General features: G+C 27.1%; 1 protein-coding gene across 2 annotated transcripts; it reads left to right on the top strand.

The window, feature by feature from the left end:
• The first annotated feature begins 87 nt into the window (after nucleotides 1-87).
• On the top strand, nucleotides 88-17808 carry LOC145187998 (conserved oligomeric Golgi complex subunit 1-like). 2 transcript variants are annotated; one of them, XR_016451535.1, is made up of 25 exons: nucleotides 88-1923; nucleotides 2122-2166; nucleotides 3249-3315; nucleotides 3440-3531; nucleotides 3870-3939; nucleotides 4106-4237; nucleotides 5453-5518; nucleotides 5879-5920; nucleotides 6096-6182; nucleotides 6334-6370; nucleotides 8187-8285; nucleotides 8539-8601; nucleotides 8686-8754; nucleotides 8876-8957; nucleotides 10972-11086; nucleotides 13184-13288; nucleotides 13576-13820; nucleotides 14943-15039; nucleotides 15451-15650; nucleotides 15729-16187; nucleotides 16340-16434; nucleotides 16525-16690; nucleotides 16795-16935; nucleotides 17063-17212; nucleotides 17705-17808. XR_016451535.1 is itself a non-coding variant. In XM_090084219.1 (25 exons), exons 1-25 carry the CDS (start codon nucleotides 1844-1846, stop codon nucleotides 17771-17773), a joined length of 2739 nt encoding a protein of 912 aa, XP_089940345.1. In that variant the 5' UTR covers nucleotides 88-1843; the 3' UTR covers nucleotides 17774-17808. The 2 variants fall into 2 exon arrangements, 1 of the variants encoding a protein (XP_089940345.1); XM_090084219.1 differs by having other exon boundaries at nucleotides 15729-16071; nucleotides 16358-16434.
• Nucleotides 17809-18090: the final 282 nt, after the last annotated feature.

Raw genomic sequence — 18090 nt, 5'->3', positions numbered from 1 at the left:
ACTCTAAAGACCTTAGCTAAATATTTTTTCATTTTTTAAATTATTCATTTTAATTTAACATATCTATTATTTTTCATTCCTAGTTTTATCAAAAATAGTTCTCATTTTAGTTGTCTATACAGAACTGAATAATTTTGCCTATACAGCTCTATATCTATGGTAGTTTTACCATTCCCAATAAATGGGAAAACATTGGCACATTTGTTAAGCATGTTTTGCTTATTTTAAAGTAAAACTTTAAAAACAAGACTAAGTTAAGACAAAGTCTTGGGCTCCTCACAAGGCATGTATGCCTAGGTTTGTCTTAACAAGTACCGAATGATTATGATGTAGACATACAGAACATGTGATGAGTTGGTAATCCTTTGGTTTGGCCAAAACCAAAAAATCATTGCACAGGCTGTTACTATTGTTTTGTAAATACTCAAGAATATAACAAGAAAAAAAAGGAGAAAGAAAAAAATTTAAGTGCCCTAGTCTACCTTTAGGATTCAGCTCAACTAAAATCCAAATACCCGTTTTCTTTTAACTACTCTCTTGAAAATCTTTACTATGATGAAGATTTTAGAATTAGTATGTTTCTTTTCATGGAGGATTTGCTAAGTTTAAGAAAAATGAATTTGTATATGATTTGGGATTATTAAAAAAGGCTTCAGAACATTGACAATTAAGCCTGGATTAGAAATTTTGAAAAAGGAGCAAAAGTATGCTTCCCAGATTTGCAACTCAACTGAATGAGGAGTTGTAAATCTGAATTAAGTAGAGCCTAAATTGTAGAAAGAGTGCAATTGTGTTGTTGCAATATCACAAACACAATTAGATCATTCGTGTTTATGTTAAAATGATATACTTCCTTCGTGGTCAGCAGAGAGGATACACCAAGTACTTTTGCTTTCTGTGCATTCAGGATAGCAGAACTAAAGAGAAACATGGAAATAAGTTGTCCTATAAGATCAACATTTTACATGAGTAACTTGTTTTTAAGAAAGATTATTTTATTCCTACCTCTGCACATAAAACTGGGTCTCATGAAATCATTTGTTTAATGGTTTTTAAACTGTTTAAAGTACCTTTTTGTCAATTAAAAAAATCAAGGCTAATATGTTTGATGGTCTGTTATACAGATTCAGCAGCACATCAAAGATTTTTTTAAAAAATCAGAACTTGAGAAGAATTCAAAAAAATTAAATATTGTCAAGAACTACCTTGGAAATGCATTAACAAAGAATTAAATCAAAATTATCCAGAAATTTTTATTACATTAAAATTATCCAGAGCTACAAAAATGATTGGTTGAACATGAACATCAAGTTGCATTTTCTGCATAGCTACCTTGCTAACTTCCTGGATAACCTTTACATCATCAGTAATGAGTAAGATTAATGATTTCACCAAGATTTAACAGTCATGGAAGAATATTATGAGGGGAGATAAAATGTAAATCAAGCAAGATTGTCCACAGATTGAACAATCAAGAAAAAGCTTTAAGTGTTAACTTTTACCTTAACTTCTTGTACACAATTTCATTATAACATTAATATCTTTTGTATGAATAATAATATCTTTTGTATAAACAGCAAATGAACAAAATAAATTTGTGTAAATATGTTTATAGAAATTTTTATTGTTTTTGATTTTATGTTAACTTTTAAAGCAATGGCATCCTATAAATATTGACGTGATAAAGAAAAAATGTGTTTCTCTGATTTTATAATGAATGTCTACTAAATACTACTGTAATGTGAAGAGCCACTAAAATATGCTGCTTTGGTTGCTCTTCATCCATGATAAATGTATATATCTATAGGTTTATATAACAAAAGAAAGTGTGAGAAAACAAAAAATGGTTTCCTTGATAGATGTTAGGCTGCTGTTTCAAACACAATCAATTGAAGAGATAAATATAATTGAAAAAGGAATAAGGTTTTCACTATGTTTTTTAGTTTTTCTAACACTGAAAGATTCTTTTCTTAGTTTATTAATTTGTTAAAATCTCATGCATTGTTTTTTTGTTAACCATAATTTTATATATAATGAGCATAAATTTACCAGTCAGTCTATTTAGTCAATTCTAAAAAGTCAAATGTTTATTCAAATTACATTTACTATTACTTACTCTAGAGGAGAAATAGAAAAGAAGAAAGATGATCTTCGAGTTATGGTTGGGTAAGTAATTTATTTGTAATAAATCTAGGTAAGAAGTTATTCTAATTTATTGCTGGAAATGTAATCTTAAACACAAGAAGAGGTCATTTGAGGAGCCATAGAATAATGTGTAGGTACCTTACCAATCATTCAATAAGAACTAGGAAGTAGTTTAACTTCTTTCCTTCTAGACCTAAAAAAGTGTTTTTGATAAAAAGATAAAACTCTTTTTTAAGCAAAATATTTTCTGCTTACAAAATTTTTTTTAAAAAAATCTTTTGTTTTCCTTCACCTTTTATTGTATTTTATTATTATTGTTATTATTATTGTTGTTGTTGTTTTTGTTGTTGTTGTTGTTGTTGTTGTTGTTGTTGTTGTTGTTGTTGTTATTATTATTATTATTATTATTATTATTATTATTATTATTATTACTACTGAAATGCAAAAAAATGAAATAGGACTAAAAGTTTAGTTAATGGCTTAGACACAAAAACACTTGGAAAAAAAATTAATAATTGAATGATCTTTTATTTTGCCTTGAAATTTAATTAGTACCTTGGTAAATCTATACATATGAAAAATTGTGTAACATCTAAAATCTCATTCTGCAGAGTGAATATGTATTAAAGAATATAATAATGCAAGAGTGCAGTAAATAACCTGTCTATTATACAAAGCATTTTTAACTAAATTTGTTAAAGTTTTTGTTTAAATTAAAGTTAAAATATTTAGTATGTATTTTTTTTGCTATAAACTTCACATAAACTACTGGTTGAGTATGCAATTATTTGATTTGATGGTTAATTACATTTAATTAGGTAATGAATTTTTTGATCATAAAATTTTTGTCAATAGACTGTTTTTTACATTTTTGATTATATATTATATATTATAAGTTTTATTTCCTTGAAAATTCTGTTCTAAAATTTTGTTACTGACAAGGAAACTCATTTTTAGTTCCAAACTTTTTGATTCCTAGTGTTTTTAACTTTAATAAACTCTTTCAACTTTTGACAATTTTAGTTTTAATTTTTGTTTTTTTTTTTTCTGTTTTTTTCTGTTTTTACGAAAAAATCTTATGTTTTTTTTTTTTTAAATTTTAGGGAGCGATATAGAGATCTTATTAATGCAGCTGATACAATTAAAGATATGGAATTGGCGAGTAGCAAGGTACCCATTCAGTTTTTTTTGGAGAAAATCAATCAATTATCATTATCTACAAACAAATAGAAATTAAATTTTCCATTATGTAACTCCTTTTCTAGCAATCACAATTTGTTTTTTTTTTTAAAAGGTGTTTAGTGGAATAAAGAATATACAAAGTTTGTGTGCAAGTTTTCATTCATCACTTGAATCTTCTTGTTCTTCACAAATTAATATTACTCAGTAAGATGAACTATAATTTTTGATTGTTCAAATTATCTATTCAAAAAAATATTTTAAAAATAATCATGATGTTTAAAATGCAAGTTTTTCTACAATCAATGATCAATGATCAATTTAATGAATCAATGATCATTTATGATCTCACAGTCTAATAATACAAATGTTAGTTTTAAACAAATTTTTCTGCATGTTAAATAACTTAATAAAGTTAAATAATTTAAGATCTGTTTAAAAAAGTGATGTTTGATAACATAAAAAATGAACAGTATAAACTATTCTCTTGTGTAAGCAGCCAATTTAGTTTTATTTTGATAATTTAAAAATTTTATGTTATATAGATCCCCACGAGATGTTGCTTTCTACTCGCTAGCTACTCAAATGGATCTTTTAGTTAATACACCAGAAAAGGTATACTTTAATACTTTTGCAAGCTTTTTTACATAGAATTTCATTTCGCAGTGCTTTTATACATGAGACATTTCCTTGCAACTGAAATCACTGCATTAGCAACATGAGTTTCTATCATTCTCTTTTTTACATAATTTTTTGCATTTTATCATTTTGAATTTTTAAGATTTGGAGTGCCCTTGACAATCATGAGTATCTAAATGCAACTGAATTGTATATGTTTTCACATCACATTGTAAACAAGAGCTTAAATATCTTGGTGGATGACTCAAAGACATCTGGTAGTCGAGATGTTTATGTACGTATTCATGTGTATAATATGCTTATGTAAGTCTTTTAGTATTCCTTTTTGACATCTGTGGGAAAGTTTGCTACAAAAAATCTGTTTAAACTTTTTTTAAAGGGAATCTCATAAAATTTGTGTATAAATTGATAAGCAATCTTACCCAAGTTGATAAAAAATTTAAAAGTAAGAAAGTCTTTAATTCGCATTGAATTCCAGTCACATACATTCTAGTTTGATTTGAAATTTTTTATCCTGAAAGTGTTCTGAACACCCTTATCATGGTTGGTAGAAAAATATGTTTAAAGGTCATTCAAAAGAAATGCTTCATTAGATTCTTTAAAATTATTTACAAAGAATTGTTACAAAGAAGTTACGCTAAGAATTCAAAACACAACTAAAGCATGGTCAAAAATGATAAGCAATGTCATTTTACCAAATTTTTTTATTTTTTTAATCAAAAGTTGAAAGTTTGGTGATATGATTTTTATCAATAGAAAAAAAACTTTAAGGGTTTCCATCAAAAGTTCAAAAAAAATATTTTTTTTTCTCTGTAACTTGCAACTACCTGTGGAAGCATAAAATTATAAGGTATTTTGTGTGTATAAAATAGTTGCAAATATTTTTCTGTTATTATTTAAGCGCTAGTTTTGCTATTTAAATATAGAAATTCAAATTTATTTAACGAATGCAAGTGTAAATAGAAACGAGACTTTAAACTACTTGATTTGTAAACCAAAATTTTTTTTGCAAAAGTTGTTAAATACAACAGTCATCAACTTAAAGAGCAATTAAATTTTTGTTTTTACAACATAATACAAAAATTTTTTTAAACACAAACATGTAAAATGTTGTTTTTTTTGAAGGTCTTGCATTTAGCTATGGTCTGATTTAAAAATTTATCATGATGTCATATTTAGCTATGAATAATAGTGACATTGTTGATGTAGATAAAAATATCTTTTTATGAATTCACTTTCATATATTTTAAGTATGGATAATTCAAAGCGCAAGTTTATTATATAAACAACTTATTTTGCATTTAGATTTAAAATGTTTTAACATGACTACACATAAACCCTTTGATTTTTTTTTTTTTAAGTTTGATTTTTTTGTTTAAAAGTAATTTTTTAAATTTATTATCCGTTGTAAATTAAAAGTTTAGTTTTTTTTATGACAAAACATAGTTAATTACTCACACTTAACTATTATTTATTATTGTAATTAAAGGCCTCCTTTCCTGTGTTACATCACCAGTGGGCTGCTATCAGTCACTTCAAGGCATCCATTCTGAAGGTATTTTGAATTAACAAAATAATTAAAAAATTTTTAAATTAAAAAGGTTTTTTTAAAAAATTTTTTATTGAAAAATTTTTTTAAAAAATCTATTAAAAAATTTTTTATTGAAAAATTTTTTTAAAAAATCTATTAAAAAATTTTTTATTGAAAAATTTTTTTTAAAAATCTATTAAAAAATTTTTTATTGAAAAATTTTTTTAAAAAATCTATTAAAAAATTTTTTATTGAAAAATTTTTTTAATTTTGACAATACTATTGAAAGTAAGATAAAATTAAAAAGATAAGGTTTATAAAAAGTAAGTTACAAATGTTATTATTAATATTTAAAATCTTTCCACATTTACTTTATTTTGGTAGGGGGCAGAGTATTCTTTAAAGGATAAGACACTTCCAGACAAGGTATAAAAACTTATTTTTTAAAATGCTTTTTATACCTTTTTCATAATGTCAAATAAGACGTCAAAGCTTATTCTTAACACTTTTGGCTTTTAGTGGAAATTAATGGAGGCAGTTTGATACCTGTCAAAAATTTTAAAAAAATACTTTAAAGCTGATATTTTTTTTTTTTTGTCAGAAACTATGTGAGAGTCTTTGTTCACTTGCCTTGCTTGACTGTTGTTCACCACGTCAAGTGTTTATGGCTCTTCTGACTGCTAGGAAGGTATATTTTTTTTTAAAAAAAAGATAATAAATAATTATTACAAATGATTTATACTTTTGTTTTAAATTTTTACTTGACTAAAAAAATTTTCCTGTTTGAATTTGGGTTTATAACCTTTCTTTTTAGGAGTGTTTATAACCTTTCTTTTTAGGCTGCTATTCAAGATGTATTCCGCTCCAATATATACGGTATTATATGTAATATATGGTTTATGTATGTAATTTATATTTATATGTAAATATACAGTAGTGTGCAAAAGTTTATAAACTGCTAAAATTTTATAGTTTTTTCGTCATAACTTTTTATCTTTTCACTGAAAATGAATGGGATTTTTAACAATTGTTCTTCTTAAGTGACTATATAGTTTAACATGACTACATAGTTTTAACAATTGTTCTTCTAAAGTGACTACATAGCTTCTAAAGTGACTACATACTTTACTCAAAAAAATGAATATTTGTAATGGAAGGTAGAAATTCAAATTTTATTGAAAACATAATCATGCAAAAGTTTATAAACAAATGAAAAAATTCAAAAAAGAGATATTTCTAACTCCTCCACATTTTTTCATTAAAGTACATCAGTATATTTTTGGATAGCCTCTAAATTTCAATATTGCTTGACACCGACGAGGCATAGAGTCAACTAAGTTGATAAGCACATCTTTGGGGATATTTGCCCAACAATCTGAGAGCATCTTGAATATATCCTTTTATTGGTCGGTTTTGACAATCAAGATGTTCCCAAAGATGTTCTATTGGATTTAAATCTGGACTTTGAGAAGACCAGTACAAAAGTAGATTTTTTTTCAAATTTAAAAAATTTTTTAACAGATTGTGCAAAATTTAAAAAATTTTGCACAATCATTTGGATTGTTGTCTTGCTAGAAAATCCAACCAAGAGGCATTTTGTCCTTTCTATGTGGCAGCATAACATTCTTGATTATATCTAAATATACATTCCGATCTTCAATGCAATGAAGTAGACCAATAGAATCACGACTTAAAGATCCCCGAACCATTATTGCCACTACCATGTTTAACTGTTAGTATTTGACACTTATGAGCAAATCTTTTACCTTTTGGATGTCTCATGTACTTTATACCATCATTACCAAACATGCAAAACTTTAATTCGTTACTGAATAAGACTTTTGACCATTCTTTTGAAGTCCAATTCAAATGATCTTTTGCAAATTTCATTTGTGCTAAGTGATTATTTAATAATATTAATGGTTTCTTGGCAGGACGACAACCAAACAAATTATACTGTTGCAGACTACGTTTTGTAGTATCTACGCTGCACTTAACACTATAATTCTTGCTCAAAATACCATTTAATTTGAAAGCACTCCTGCAGGGATCTTGTTTTGATTGTCTTACCAAAATTCTGTCTTGATGTTCTGTAGTTATCTTTGGCCTTCCTAAACTATGCTTGTTTTCGAGTGTCTTACGGTCTCTATATCTCTTAACTAGTACGCTAATTGTTGATTTAGCCACATAAAGCTTAGAAATTTGCTTATAAGGAATCTTCTTCTCTACAGCACCTATTGTTAAATTTTTCTTTTCTAGTGACAATTTTTTTAGACTTTCCCATTGTTTTTTTAATTCAATTTAAAATAAATATTATCTCCATTAAATTAGCTTTAGTAATAAAATGTTTTTCTTACTGAAATTTTGATTTTCTTAATGGGGCATTGAAATGTTTATAAACTTTTGCACAATTATGTTTTTAATAAAATTTGAATTTCTTCCTTCCCTAACAAATTTTCATTTTTTTTTGAGTAAATTATATTATGTAATTACTTTAGAAGAGCAATTGTTAAAAGTTCCATTCATTTTCAGTGAAAAGACAAAAAGTTATGATAAAAAAACTAGAAAATTTTAGCTGTTTATAAACATTTGCATGCTACTGTATATGGTAGCATTTTTGCTGCCTAATAATTTGGTCTGATATTTTTGAATTGTTAAAAAAAAAAATATTTTGATATTATTATTGTTAAAGCAACAAGCGTAAAGAAACAGATATTTGAGATTGCATACATCTTGAAACTTACAATTGAACAAATTGCTACTTTGTTTTATGCTGATGAGGAACACAGTGGTTTGTTTTTTTCAATATTTTTTAGAAGATTTTGAACAGTTTGCACTTTGAACTTGTATCACATATGTATGTGAAAATTTTTTTTCTTATAAGTGGTGGTACACACACTACTTGTTTTAGAAAACCTGGATATTTATGGATTAAACTTGAAAATGCACATTTTTAAAATTTACTCCACAAATATTTGGTTTTGTGATCAACATTCAAGCAATTCTTTAAGTGTTTTAATAACTTTAACAAATTCATGTTTTAGAAAAATCAATGTTTTATTCTGAACTGTCACAGATAACAGATGAAAGATCGAGTAATAGTACAGGTTTTACAAAATTATTTTTCAAAACTTTGACAGCTTCTTTTTTAACTAATCTTAGATTTTTTCTTCTTGTTTTCATTTTTATAGCATTGAAGACTTTGTTTGATAGAGAAATAACTTCAACCATTGCTCCTTATCTTCCAGAAAGTGTCGCAGGTGAACAGTGATGATGGACCTTAATATGAAACAATCTTTGCTTAGTTTTAAAATTTTTTTTTTTCAAACTTAATACACATTTCCAATTTCAGTCTTTTTAAGCTTTGTTTCTAATGTACAGGTTTTGTCCCAAAGTTAAGAACTGCACCTGTCCCCATTTCTATGCAATACATACAAGAACATGTTATGGAATGGTTTCAAAAGTAATTAAAAAAATTTTTTTTTCTTTAGTTTGGTTAATTAATATTACTAATTTCTTTTACAATTTACATTTCTTTTGCATGTTATAATTGCATGAAACATTTGCCTGGCAGTTTGTGCATTTTTGTGTGTATGTAAATAAAGTTTGAGGCTCCTAAGTCAGTGTGCCATATTAACTAATATAAGTCAGTTTGCCATATTAACTAATATATGCTAAAATAACTAATATATGCTAAAATATGCTAAAATCAAAGTGCTGAACATTAGAATTCTATTTTACATAAAGCATAATTTTAAAAAATTTCTTGCTTTTTAACCCTTTCATGCACTGGGTTGTTGTAATAATAAGCTTCCCCAATTCAAATGGTGCATTCTAACCGATTATTTTTTAAAAATAATCGGTTAGAATGCACCATTTGAATTGGGGAAGCTTTTTATTTGAAACAATATTATTTTATAAAGGAGAGTTGAAAAAGGCTGTAGAAAAAGTCTACTTTAACATTTCATAGTACCACTGTCATTTTGTAGATGATTTTTTATGAGTTATGTTAGTTACAGAAAAATAATTGGTGCATGAAAGGGTTAATCAAATCAGAAAATTAGTGCAATTTTTTTATTTATACATCATAATAACATTATTTAAAAATACTTTTTATTGTTTTTTTTTATTTTTTTTTCTAAAACATTCAATCATGTCACTAGTCACACTCTTACTAAAATAAACTGTTAAAGTGTTTAAGTGTAAAAATTCACAAAATTGTAAGACAATAAATACATATAATACAATAATAATGTGTTTCGTTTGGCTATGAAATGGGTTTTACAGTTGTTTTTTATAATCAGAAGATAAGTTTTATATTTGAAAGTTTAAAGTGAATGCATCATATTAAAATAAAATGATTTAAAGACTTTTTATTAAATTAGAGTCACGAAAGAAGATGTTTTAGTGAAATTAATACAAATGTAAAAGCTTTAATGTATTTCTGAGGTTGAATTAAGACAATTTAGATACGATTGATAAAATATAGACCTATGCAGAAACCAAAAAAAAAGCATTGAAAATTTGTCTTTGCTTTTTGCTTAAAAACCTATGATAAATTAGGAAATCAAAAATATTTTCAGAATTTTTACTGATTATATTAATTCAGTAACTGAAAAACTATTAAAGATTTAAGTAAAATCCACTCACTTTGTTCCATTTACCTGTGCGTAGTTTACCTTTTCTAACAGAAATAGTTTTTTTTTTACCTTACCAATTATTAACTCTAAACAGATGCAAAGTTTGTATATGCATACCACCATAACAGTGCAAATATAATGCAGATATTGGATGTAAGCACAAATTGATTTATCTATATTAAAATCAAAGGCATAAAAGCTACTCTAACACATGCCAAAAAATTGTGTTTGCTGATTATAAAAGTAATATTTGTATTAAGGTATGTATTTTCACAAGAATTGTGAAATTCACATTTAAAGTCTGCAAAAGTTAATGGGGTTAATCTAATTCTTTCTTGAACTAATTTTTTTATGTTTATGTATACAAAATTTATTCTATAACTTACGAGTCAAATCCAAATTAACCAATTAAAATTGAACTGCTTAAAATATATTCAAAACTGAATCAAATATTGTAACATTTAACAAAAACTAACCTAAGTGAAACTGAACTTAAAGTCTTTAGTCCACATAGACCTAAATGCAATATTGTGTTTGTTGAAAGTTTTTAATGCACATCTCACTTTATAATGTGCAAGAGGATCTCTTTCATTACTTGCAAGCCAATTGCATGAACATATTTTTTTTTCCACTTTCTATAGAGTTTTTTTATATTACCTTCTGGCTTAAGCACTAACCTTGGTACTGTCATTGGTTATTTACTGAATAAAACACTTAATAAATCATAAAATGATAAATGCTTTTTAATAAAAATCACTATAATTAAAGATAGTTTAGTGAAAATGTTTATTTATTTTTATATGTTCCAATTATAGTGATTTCTATTTTATTAAATAGTTGTTCAAGTGACATTCAAAGTGGTGTTAAAATGTTGCTTCCTTATGTAAATAACATTAAAGGTTTGTCAGCAATTCAAGATGGTGTTTTCAATTTGTTACAGTCTGATAGTGTGGTAAGTCTATGTATGTATGTATGTATGTATGTATGTATGTATGTATGTATGTATGTATGTATGTATGTATGTATGTATGTATGTATGTATGTATGTATGTATGTATGTATGTATGTATGTATGTATGTATCTATGTATGTATCTATGTATCTATGTATGTATCTATGTATGTATCTATGTATGTATCTATGTATGTATCTATGTATGTATCTATGTATGTATGTATTTGGTCTAGGAATTAATTTGTGCGGTTTTTAACTGAAAATTGAAGGTTTATTTCAAAAACTAAATGGATGAATACATTAATGAAAATAGTGTCAATCGCTAGTCACTACTTTTGCCCATCTTTCCGGCAATTTACGAATTCTGTATCGAAAAAATGCTTCATCCTTAGAAGTGATCCAATCAGGGACCCATTTTTCGATATTTTCTGAAGAAATGAAGCGCTGTCCAATCAAATCGTTATTCATGCAATCGAACAAGTAGTAGTCAGAAGGAGCAATGTCCGGAGAATACGGCGGGTGGGGTAACACTTCCCATCTGACATTTTCCAAATAGTTTTTGACAGGTTTTGCGACATGTGGTCGAGTGTTATCATGCTGAAAAATGAGTTTATCATGTCTGTTACCCCAATCTGGTCGTTTTATGACCAGAGCTTGCTTCAAGTGCATTAATTGTCGTCGATAACGTTCTCCATTAATAGTTTAACCAAGTGTCAGAACCAGAAGCTCATGGTACACCACACCTTTCATATCCCACCATATACACAGCATAACCTTTGCACAGTGAATATTCCGTTTGGGTTGTGATGGACATGGTTCACCTGGCTTTACCCAGGCCTTTTTTCATTTAGGATTCTCGTAATAAATCCATTTCTCATCACCAGTAACGATTCGATGCAAAAATCCCTTTCTTTTCTGTTTTTCAAGCAGCAATTCACAAATGGTCTTTCTTCTTTCCACGTCTCTGTCTTTCAATTCATGTGGAACCCAATGAGACATTTTTTGAATCATACCCATGGCTTTGAGGCGTCTGGAAACTGTTGATTGTTCAACTCCTAACGATTTTGCAAGGTCCTCTTGCGTTTGACAAGAATCCTGATCGAGCAATGCTGCCAATTCTGCATCTTCAAATTTTTTGGCTGTCCTGGTTGCTCTTGGTCTTCCAAACAAAAATCACCACTTTTAAACCGTGCAAACCACTTCTGACATGTTCGCTCAGCTAGAGCATGGTCACCATAAACTTCAACCAAAATACGATGACTTTCGGTAGCACTTTTCTTCATGTTAAAGTAATGAAGAAGAATCCCCCGCAAAAACACTTTATCAGGAACAAAAATTGACATTATCAGTTAAATTAAAAATAGTGTTGTTTACGCTTAAATAAAATGATTTATAATGAAAATGATGCGCAATAACAGTGATCTTCGCACGCATGCGTGGCTAAACGAAACGCTGAGACAATAAGCTAGTTTCGTAATCCCTTGTCAAACCGCACGAATTAATTCCTAGACCAAACATGTATGTATGTATGCATTGCATGCACGCATGCAATGTCAGCAAACAAAAGTTTGATAAAAATGTCTGTTTCTATTCTTTTTATGATAAGGAAAAATATTGGAAAAAGAATTTAAAATGTTCCAGATAGGAAAAATATTGGAAAAAGAATTTTAAATGTTCCACAATTTTATCAAAATTTTGCTTAAACAATTTATTTTTATTTAACTAAAATCAAAACAAAAAAAAATTAAAATTACAAAAAACTAAAAAAATTGATTATTTCGAAAGAGTGGGACCAACCATTCCTGTCATCTTATACAAAAATAAAAATAAAAGAATCATTTTCTAATAACACATATATAAGGCTACAAAAAGAACTCTTATGGTATTTTTAAAATATTTGTTTACCATAAATATATAAGTTGCAAGTTTTTGTATTTTTTGTACTGTTGGAATAAACCATAGGGGTACTCAGAAAAAAAAGTTATTTTTTGTAAATATATATTAAAAGGCACCACAAAATTCATTATTGTTTTTTTTTAATGACTGTTTTAAATATATATTGAATATTTTATACTCTCTTGAATTCCCTATACAGATTTCAGAAGAAAATTCATGGTTCAGAAAATGTCAAATATGTTTTGGAAAACCTATCTCAATATGGGATGAAATATTCAGACCTGTTTTTGTAGCCCAAACTGAGGTGTATTTTAACTGTAAAGTTATCTTTCTTTTTATTTCTTTTTTTTTTTTTTTTATTATGTATGTAAAGTTTGTATTATCTGAAACTAAAATAAGTTTATGATAATGACTTGATAAAATAAATGTGAGTTTAAAAAAATATCAAAGTAAGACATTCATGACATAAACAGACATTTCAAGTCGTTTATGCCTTACTGTAGCTATTTGTTTTTGTTTTTTTTATTTACTAACCTTCTTAAACTTTGTAAGTTTTCTTATTTCTTATTTTTGTTTTTTTCTTATTTTCAGATTATAATAGGTAAACACCTGCAGTTGAGTTTTGATGATTTGGAAAAGCAGCTTGAATTATCTTTAAATGCACTTCAGGGGGCTGAATGTGATACCTCAGAAGCATCCTGGGATCATGACTTAGTATCATTTGTTTGGCATGATTTTCCTCAAGATTTCTCTAATTTGATTGATGATAAGCTGGGAGGTTGTGATAGGAACTTTCTCTCAATGAAAATAAAGTGCTTTACACCAAGTTTGAAAAAGTATAGTGATATTTAGTCTATTAAGAAATTGTTTTGTTAATGTCCATCAGACCATCACAAGTTTGAAAGTAGTTGGGATTTGTTTAGTTTTAAGTGAAATATTATATATTACCAATTTTTTTTAAACTTTCTGATGTAAAGTTGTGAAATATAAACACAGTTAAAAAAAATCTTTAAATCATCAACCTTTCTCTTGATGTTTTACAGTAGATGATATTCATCAAAAATTCACCTTTCTATTGGACAATTTTTTGTGTTCATGTCCCCATCCAAATAATTTTCAATTGTGGATTATTTCAAAGAGAGGGTTTTTTTTACAGCAGTAGCCTCCTAATCTTGTAGACAGAATCTGGGTTTCTCATATCTTTCTTTGATTTGCAAAGTGATTTCTGGTGTGATAAATCATCAATCATGCTTGTTGGTTGTAACATTAACAGTAATCATTTGCTCTGGTTGTTAATCTTAGTCACGCATTTATTTATCTTTTTCTTCAATAAGTAGCTTTGGTTTCTAGTTATCGCTACATGCATCTTTTTTCCGAGAAGCTTCAATATTTGTAACAATTTTGTGTTCAGAATATTACACATTGTATAATGTTTTTGGCCAAACTTTCACCACTTAATTGCTTTCCTCTGCATTTTAGTGACTTTAACTTTAAAATTTTTTTAAATAAAAGACTTATTAATGTCTATTCTGGAATGAAACTTTCTTTTTCTTCTTTATGACAGATCTTTTCTCTAATTGACAAAAGTTAACTTACAATTTCAAGAGCAGTTGTTTACGAAATAAACTGGCAATTATTTAAGTCACTTATTTATGATTTCTTGATGATTATTTAATAGTTTCCATAAGCTCCAAGATACATTATAGTTTTACTTTCTATAAATAGAAACTGGGTTTCAAGTACTCACCCAAAGTATTTAAGATAAGGTTCATTAGCAATAAAGTAAGTTTCTAGGTTCAATAGTGTAATAGGAAACTATGTGTAGTTGTAATATATATTTTTTAATAGGAAACTATTTGTTGTTGTAGTATTAACACCTGTTTTTCAAACATTCTGACGACTGCGTATGCATTACTAATCCAAGTTGTATTCATTTGTGTTAAATTTTTAATTTTTAGCATTTGCTTGAACTTCGATAGCTCTTTGTTAAACATTCTACAAGATATTCACTTTCTGATCAATGATGGGGCAAATCAAAATCCTGTAAAGCAAGAGGTGTTAAACTGTTCTTCATCATATTTAGATTCTTGCTTTAATTTATTCATGATTTTAATAATTAGCTTTTTGGAAAAATTATTTAAATTTTGTGTATACTTTATAGAAATCTTCCTGTCGCTTTATTGCAAATTTTAAAAAGGAGTGGTCTTTTTTTTTTGCTTTACTGTTTTTTGTTGTTTGATATTTAAAGTTAATGGTTAACAAGTTATAATTTGCATAACAATTGGCAAAAAAATTAATTAATTGCCTAAAACTTTCTTATAAGTTTTTATAAAAAAACTTAAATTTGTTCAATTTACAGTTAACAACTTTAAAATAAACTTTATTTATAAAAAGTTTTCTAATCTATTTCTCTTTTTTGCAATTTAATCCTGGAAGAACCAATAACACAACCAATTACTTTTGCAGGTTGTAAAACTTCAAGATTCTTCTAATACTATACCTTTTGATAAATATGCTTACTCAACCCATCTTGTCAAAGAAATGCAAGAATATTTCCTGAAACATGTAGAGAGTTTATGTGCTTGTGTAAAAAATTCATTATCAATCTTAGAGAATCAATTGATTGGTGAAACATCACTGGAGAAAACAATCCTGCTAATTGACAAGTATATCTTTTTGTGTGTCCTTCTCTTTAATGTAAATAAATAGCAGATTAGATTTTGATTATATTTTTAATGTCTAAGGGTGGTTTATCTTGGTCGGTTTTGTCTTGCCCTGCCTGACCTCTGTCCAAGTTTAGAAAAGATTTTCAACTATGATACTGATAAAAAGAAGTCAATAAAAGTTGTTTCCTCACGATCAACTTACTTTAAAATAGCAGAGGATAAGTTTAAAAATCAAGCTATGGACTGCTTTCAATTGTGGATCAAATGGTTGCATAGAATGTGTTCAAGCTTGTTAAAAGAAACACTTGACTCAGAAGAAAACTATGGTTTGTTGTCTACAACTCATTGGGAAGATATTTTAATTGAAGAAGAAGGTGAAACTGGAGCAGTCCTTAAATCAAGAGTAAAAGTTCCAGTCCAGGTTTTTTTTTTTTACTAAGAACTTTTAGTTTATACATAAACAGAATATTCCAGCACAAAATCCAAAGCGGTAATGGAAATATCCTATAAAATATGAAACATATCTGCATCAAGAAGGTTTTTCAAATTTTTTTTTTTTTTGATAACAAGTCACAAAATTTTAAAACACATAAGTACCACATAAAAGGGAAAATTTAGAATAAAAAAAAATTAGGGAATGAAAAAAAGCGGTAATGGAAATATAAAATATGAAACATATCTGCACCAAGAATAAACTTTCTCTTTAGGTTTCTTTTTATTTGTCTTCGTTGCTGTTCCGAATTGTAGAAGAATTCCATCGTATTGGTGGCAATTCAATGGATAAGTAAAAAATTATTTCTTGTTTGCTCTTCTCTTTTCTCTGTGTTATGCAACTTTTTAAAAACCATCTTCAAGTTTCTTATTTTTGCTTTAGGAGTTCAATAGAGAAGCTAAAGACTGGTATTGCATTATCTATTGTTAACAGTCATGAGTCATTTCTCTCTGAACAAGCTGACAATATCTTTCAATATAGAGTTTTGCAAATGTTGTTTGATGTTAAGTTCATCATAAAGCTGTTCATTAATGATTCTAAAGTTCAGGTGATAATGATTTCAATTTATAAAAATACTCATCTCATAAAAATATTTATGACTTGCTTATTCATCTTTGAGTTGTTTTCATAGTTGTGATTAAAATTTACCAGGACAGTCCAGAAACATCACAGTTACGAACAAGTGTGATCAGGTTGGTGAAGAGCTTAGAACAACATGTTGATCCCTTTGATTTAGATGTGTTCACTCCCCACATCGAGCTTAATGTTCAAAAATATTTTCTGAAAACAACAGTAAGTAACTTTTAAAACCTTTTTTAAAATTATTGTTTTTTTTTTTTTTTCTTTTTTTATATATTATTTTTCTTTTATTTATATCACAATAGAAATACTGAAAAAATAAATTTCAAATTTTATTTAGCTTATATATGGTTCAATTTCATCAATTGAGAAACATAGCAGTCAGACTTTAACATCCCAGGAGCAACATAGCGTTGTTAAAATGGTGGACGATCCACCAAGGTTTATGTTGCTTCCTATGAGTGCTAGAGTAAAGGATGCTGATGACAAGGTGCTTTACATGTTTGTTTTGGTTTATTTTTCTTCTAAATATCTTCTCTAAAATAATTAAATAGCACCTGGATTTCTTTTTAAATACAAAAATATTGAAGAAACTTCAAAACTATTTGTAAACAAATTTAAAAACTTTTTTTTTCCAAGTCATCAATATTTCTATCATAAAATTTTTAAAAATTAAAACAAATTTCTACAATTGTAAATCCAGGCCCACTGTCTGACATCATTTAATGTATGAACTGTTAATTATTATTAATTAGTTTAATTAATGTGTTAACGTTTAGTTTAATTGATTAATTTGTTTAATTATGTTAATTATTTTATTATTATTGATTAACTTGAAGTTGTTGAAGCTAAAAATCAGTTTTTGCAATTTTCCTTGTAGTAAATACTACAAGGTGGACATTTGCAGTCCATCATTCATTTTCTTTGTTGCCATGGACTGTAAAGCAGTCAGCTCAAGTAATCTTTGTTATATCTTCTTTAGATTTGCACAGATATCGTGGAAAATGTTAGGAGTCCCTTATTTGTTCACCAGACATCTGTCATAAGTTAACAGAGTTTGTTTAAGAAGAAATTTTTTAAATTTTTGATTTGGAATGAAACTTTTAAATAAGGTTCAAGATACACTTGAAAGTTTCATTGTAAATTTTCTGATTTTTTTTTTTTTTTTTTTTCTTAAATTATTTATCTTCTAAAAATGAGCAGGGGTTTTTTTGCTAGCTTTTTTGAAAACAAATTAAATATTTACAATATTTTTTTTATGTCATTAAATCGAGTTGTAGATTCAATAATGCATATTTATATTATCTTTGTGATTTTAGAAAATGTATATTTTTTAAATGTTATTTATTATTAAATGGAATTTCTTTG

The sequence above is a fragment of the Hydra viridissima genome, unplaced genomic scaffold, assembly GCF_058129835.1.
Source record: "Hydra viridissima isolate aposymbiotic clone 2 unplaced genomic scaffold, HvirCarnegie_v1 scaffold_1, whole genome shotgun sequence".
Classification (NCBI taxonomy): domain Eukaryota; kingdom Metazoa; phylum Cnidaria; class Hydrozoa; order Anthoathecata; family Hydridae; genus Hydra; species Hydra viridissima.
The sequence above is the reverse complement of the archived record's forward strand: the minus strand, read 5'-3'. Positions and strand labels throughout refer to the sequence as shown.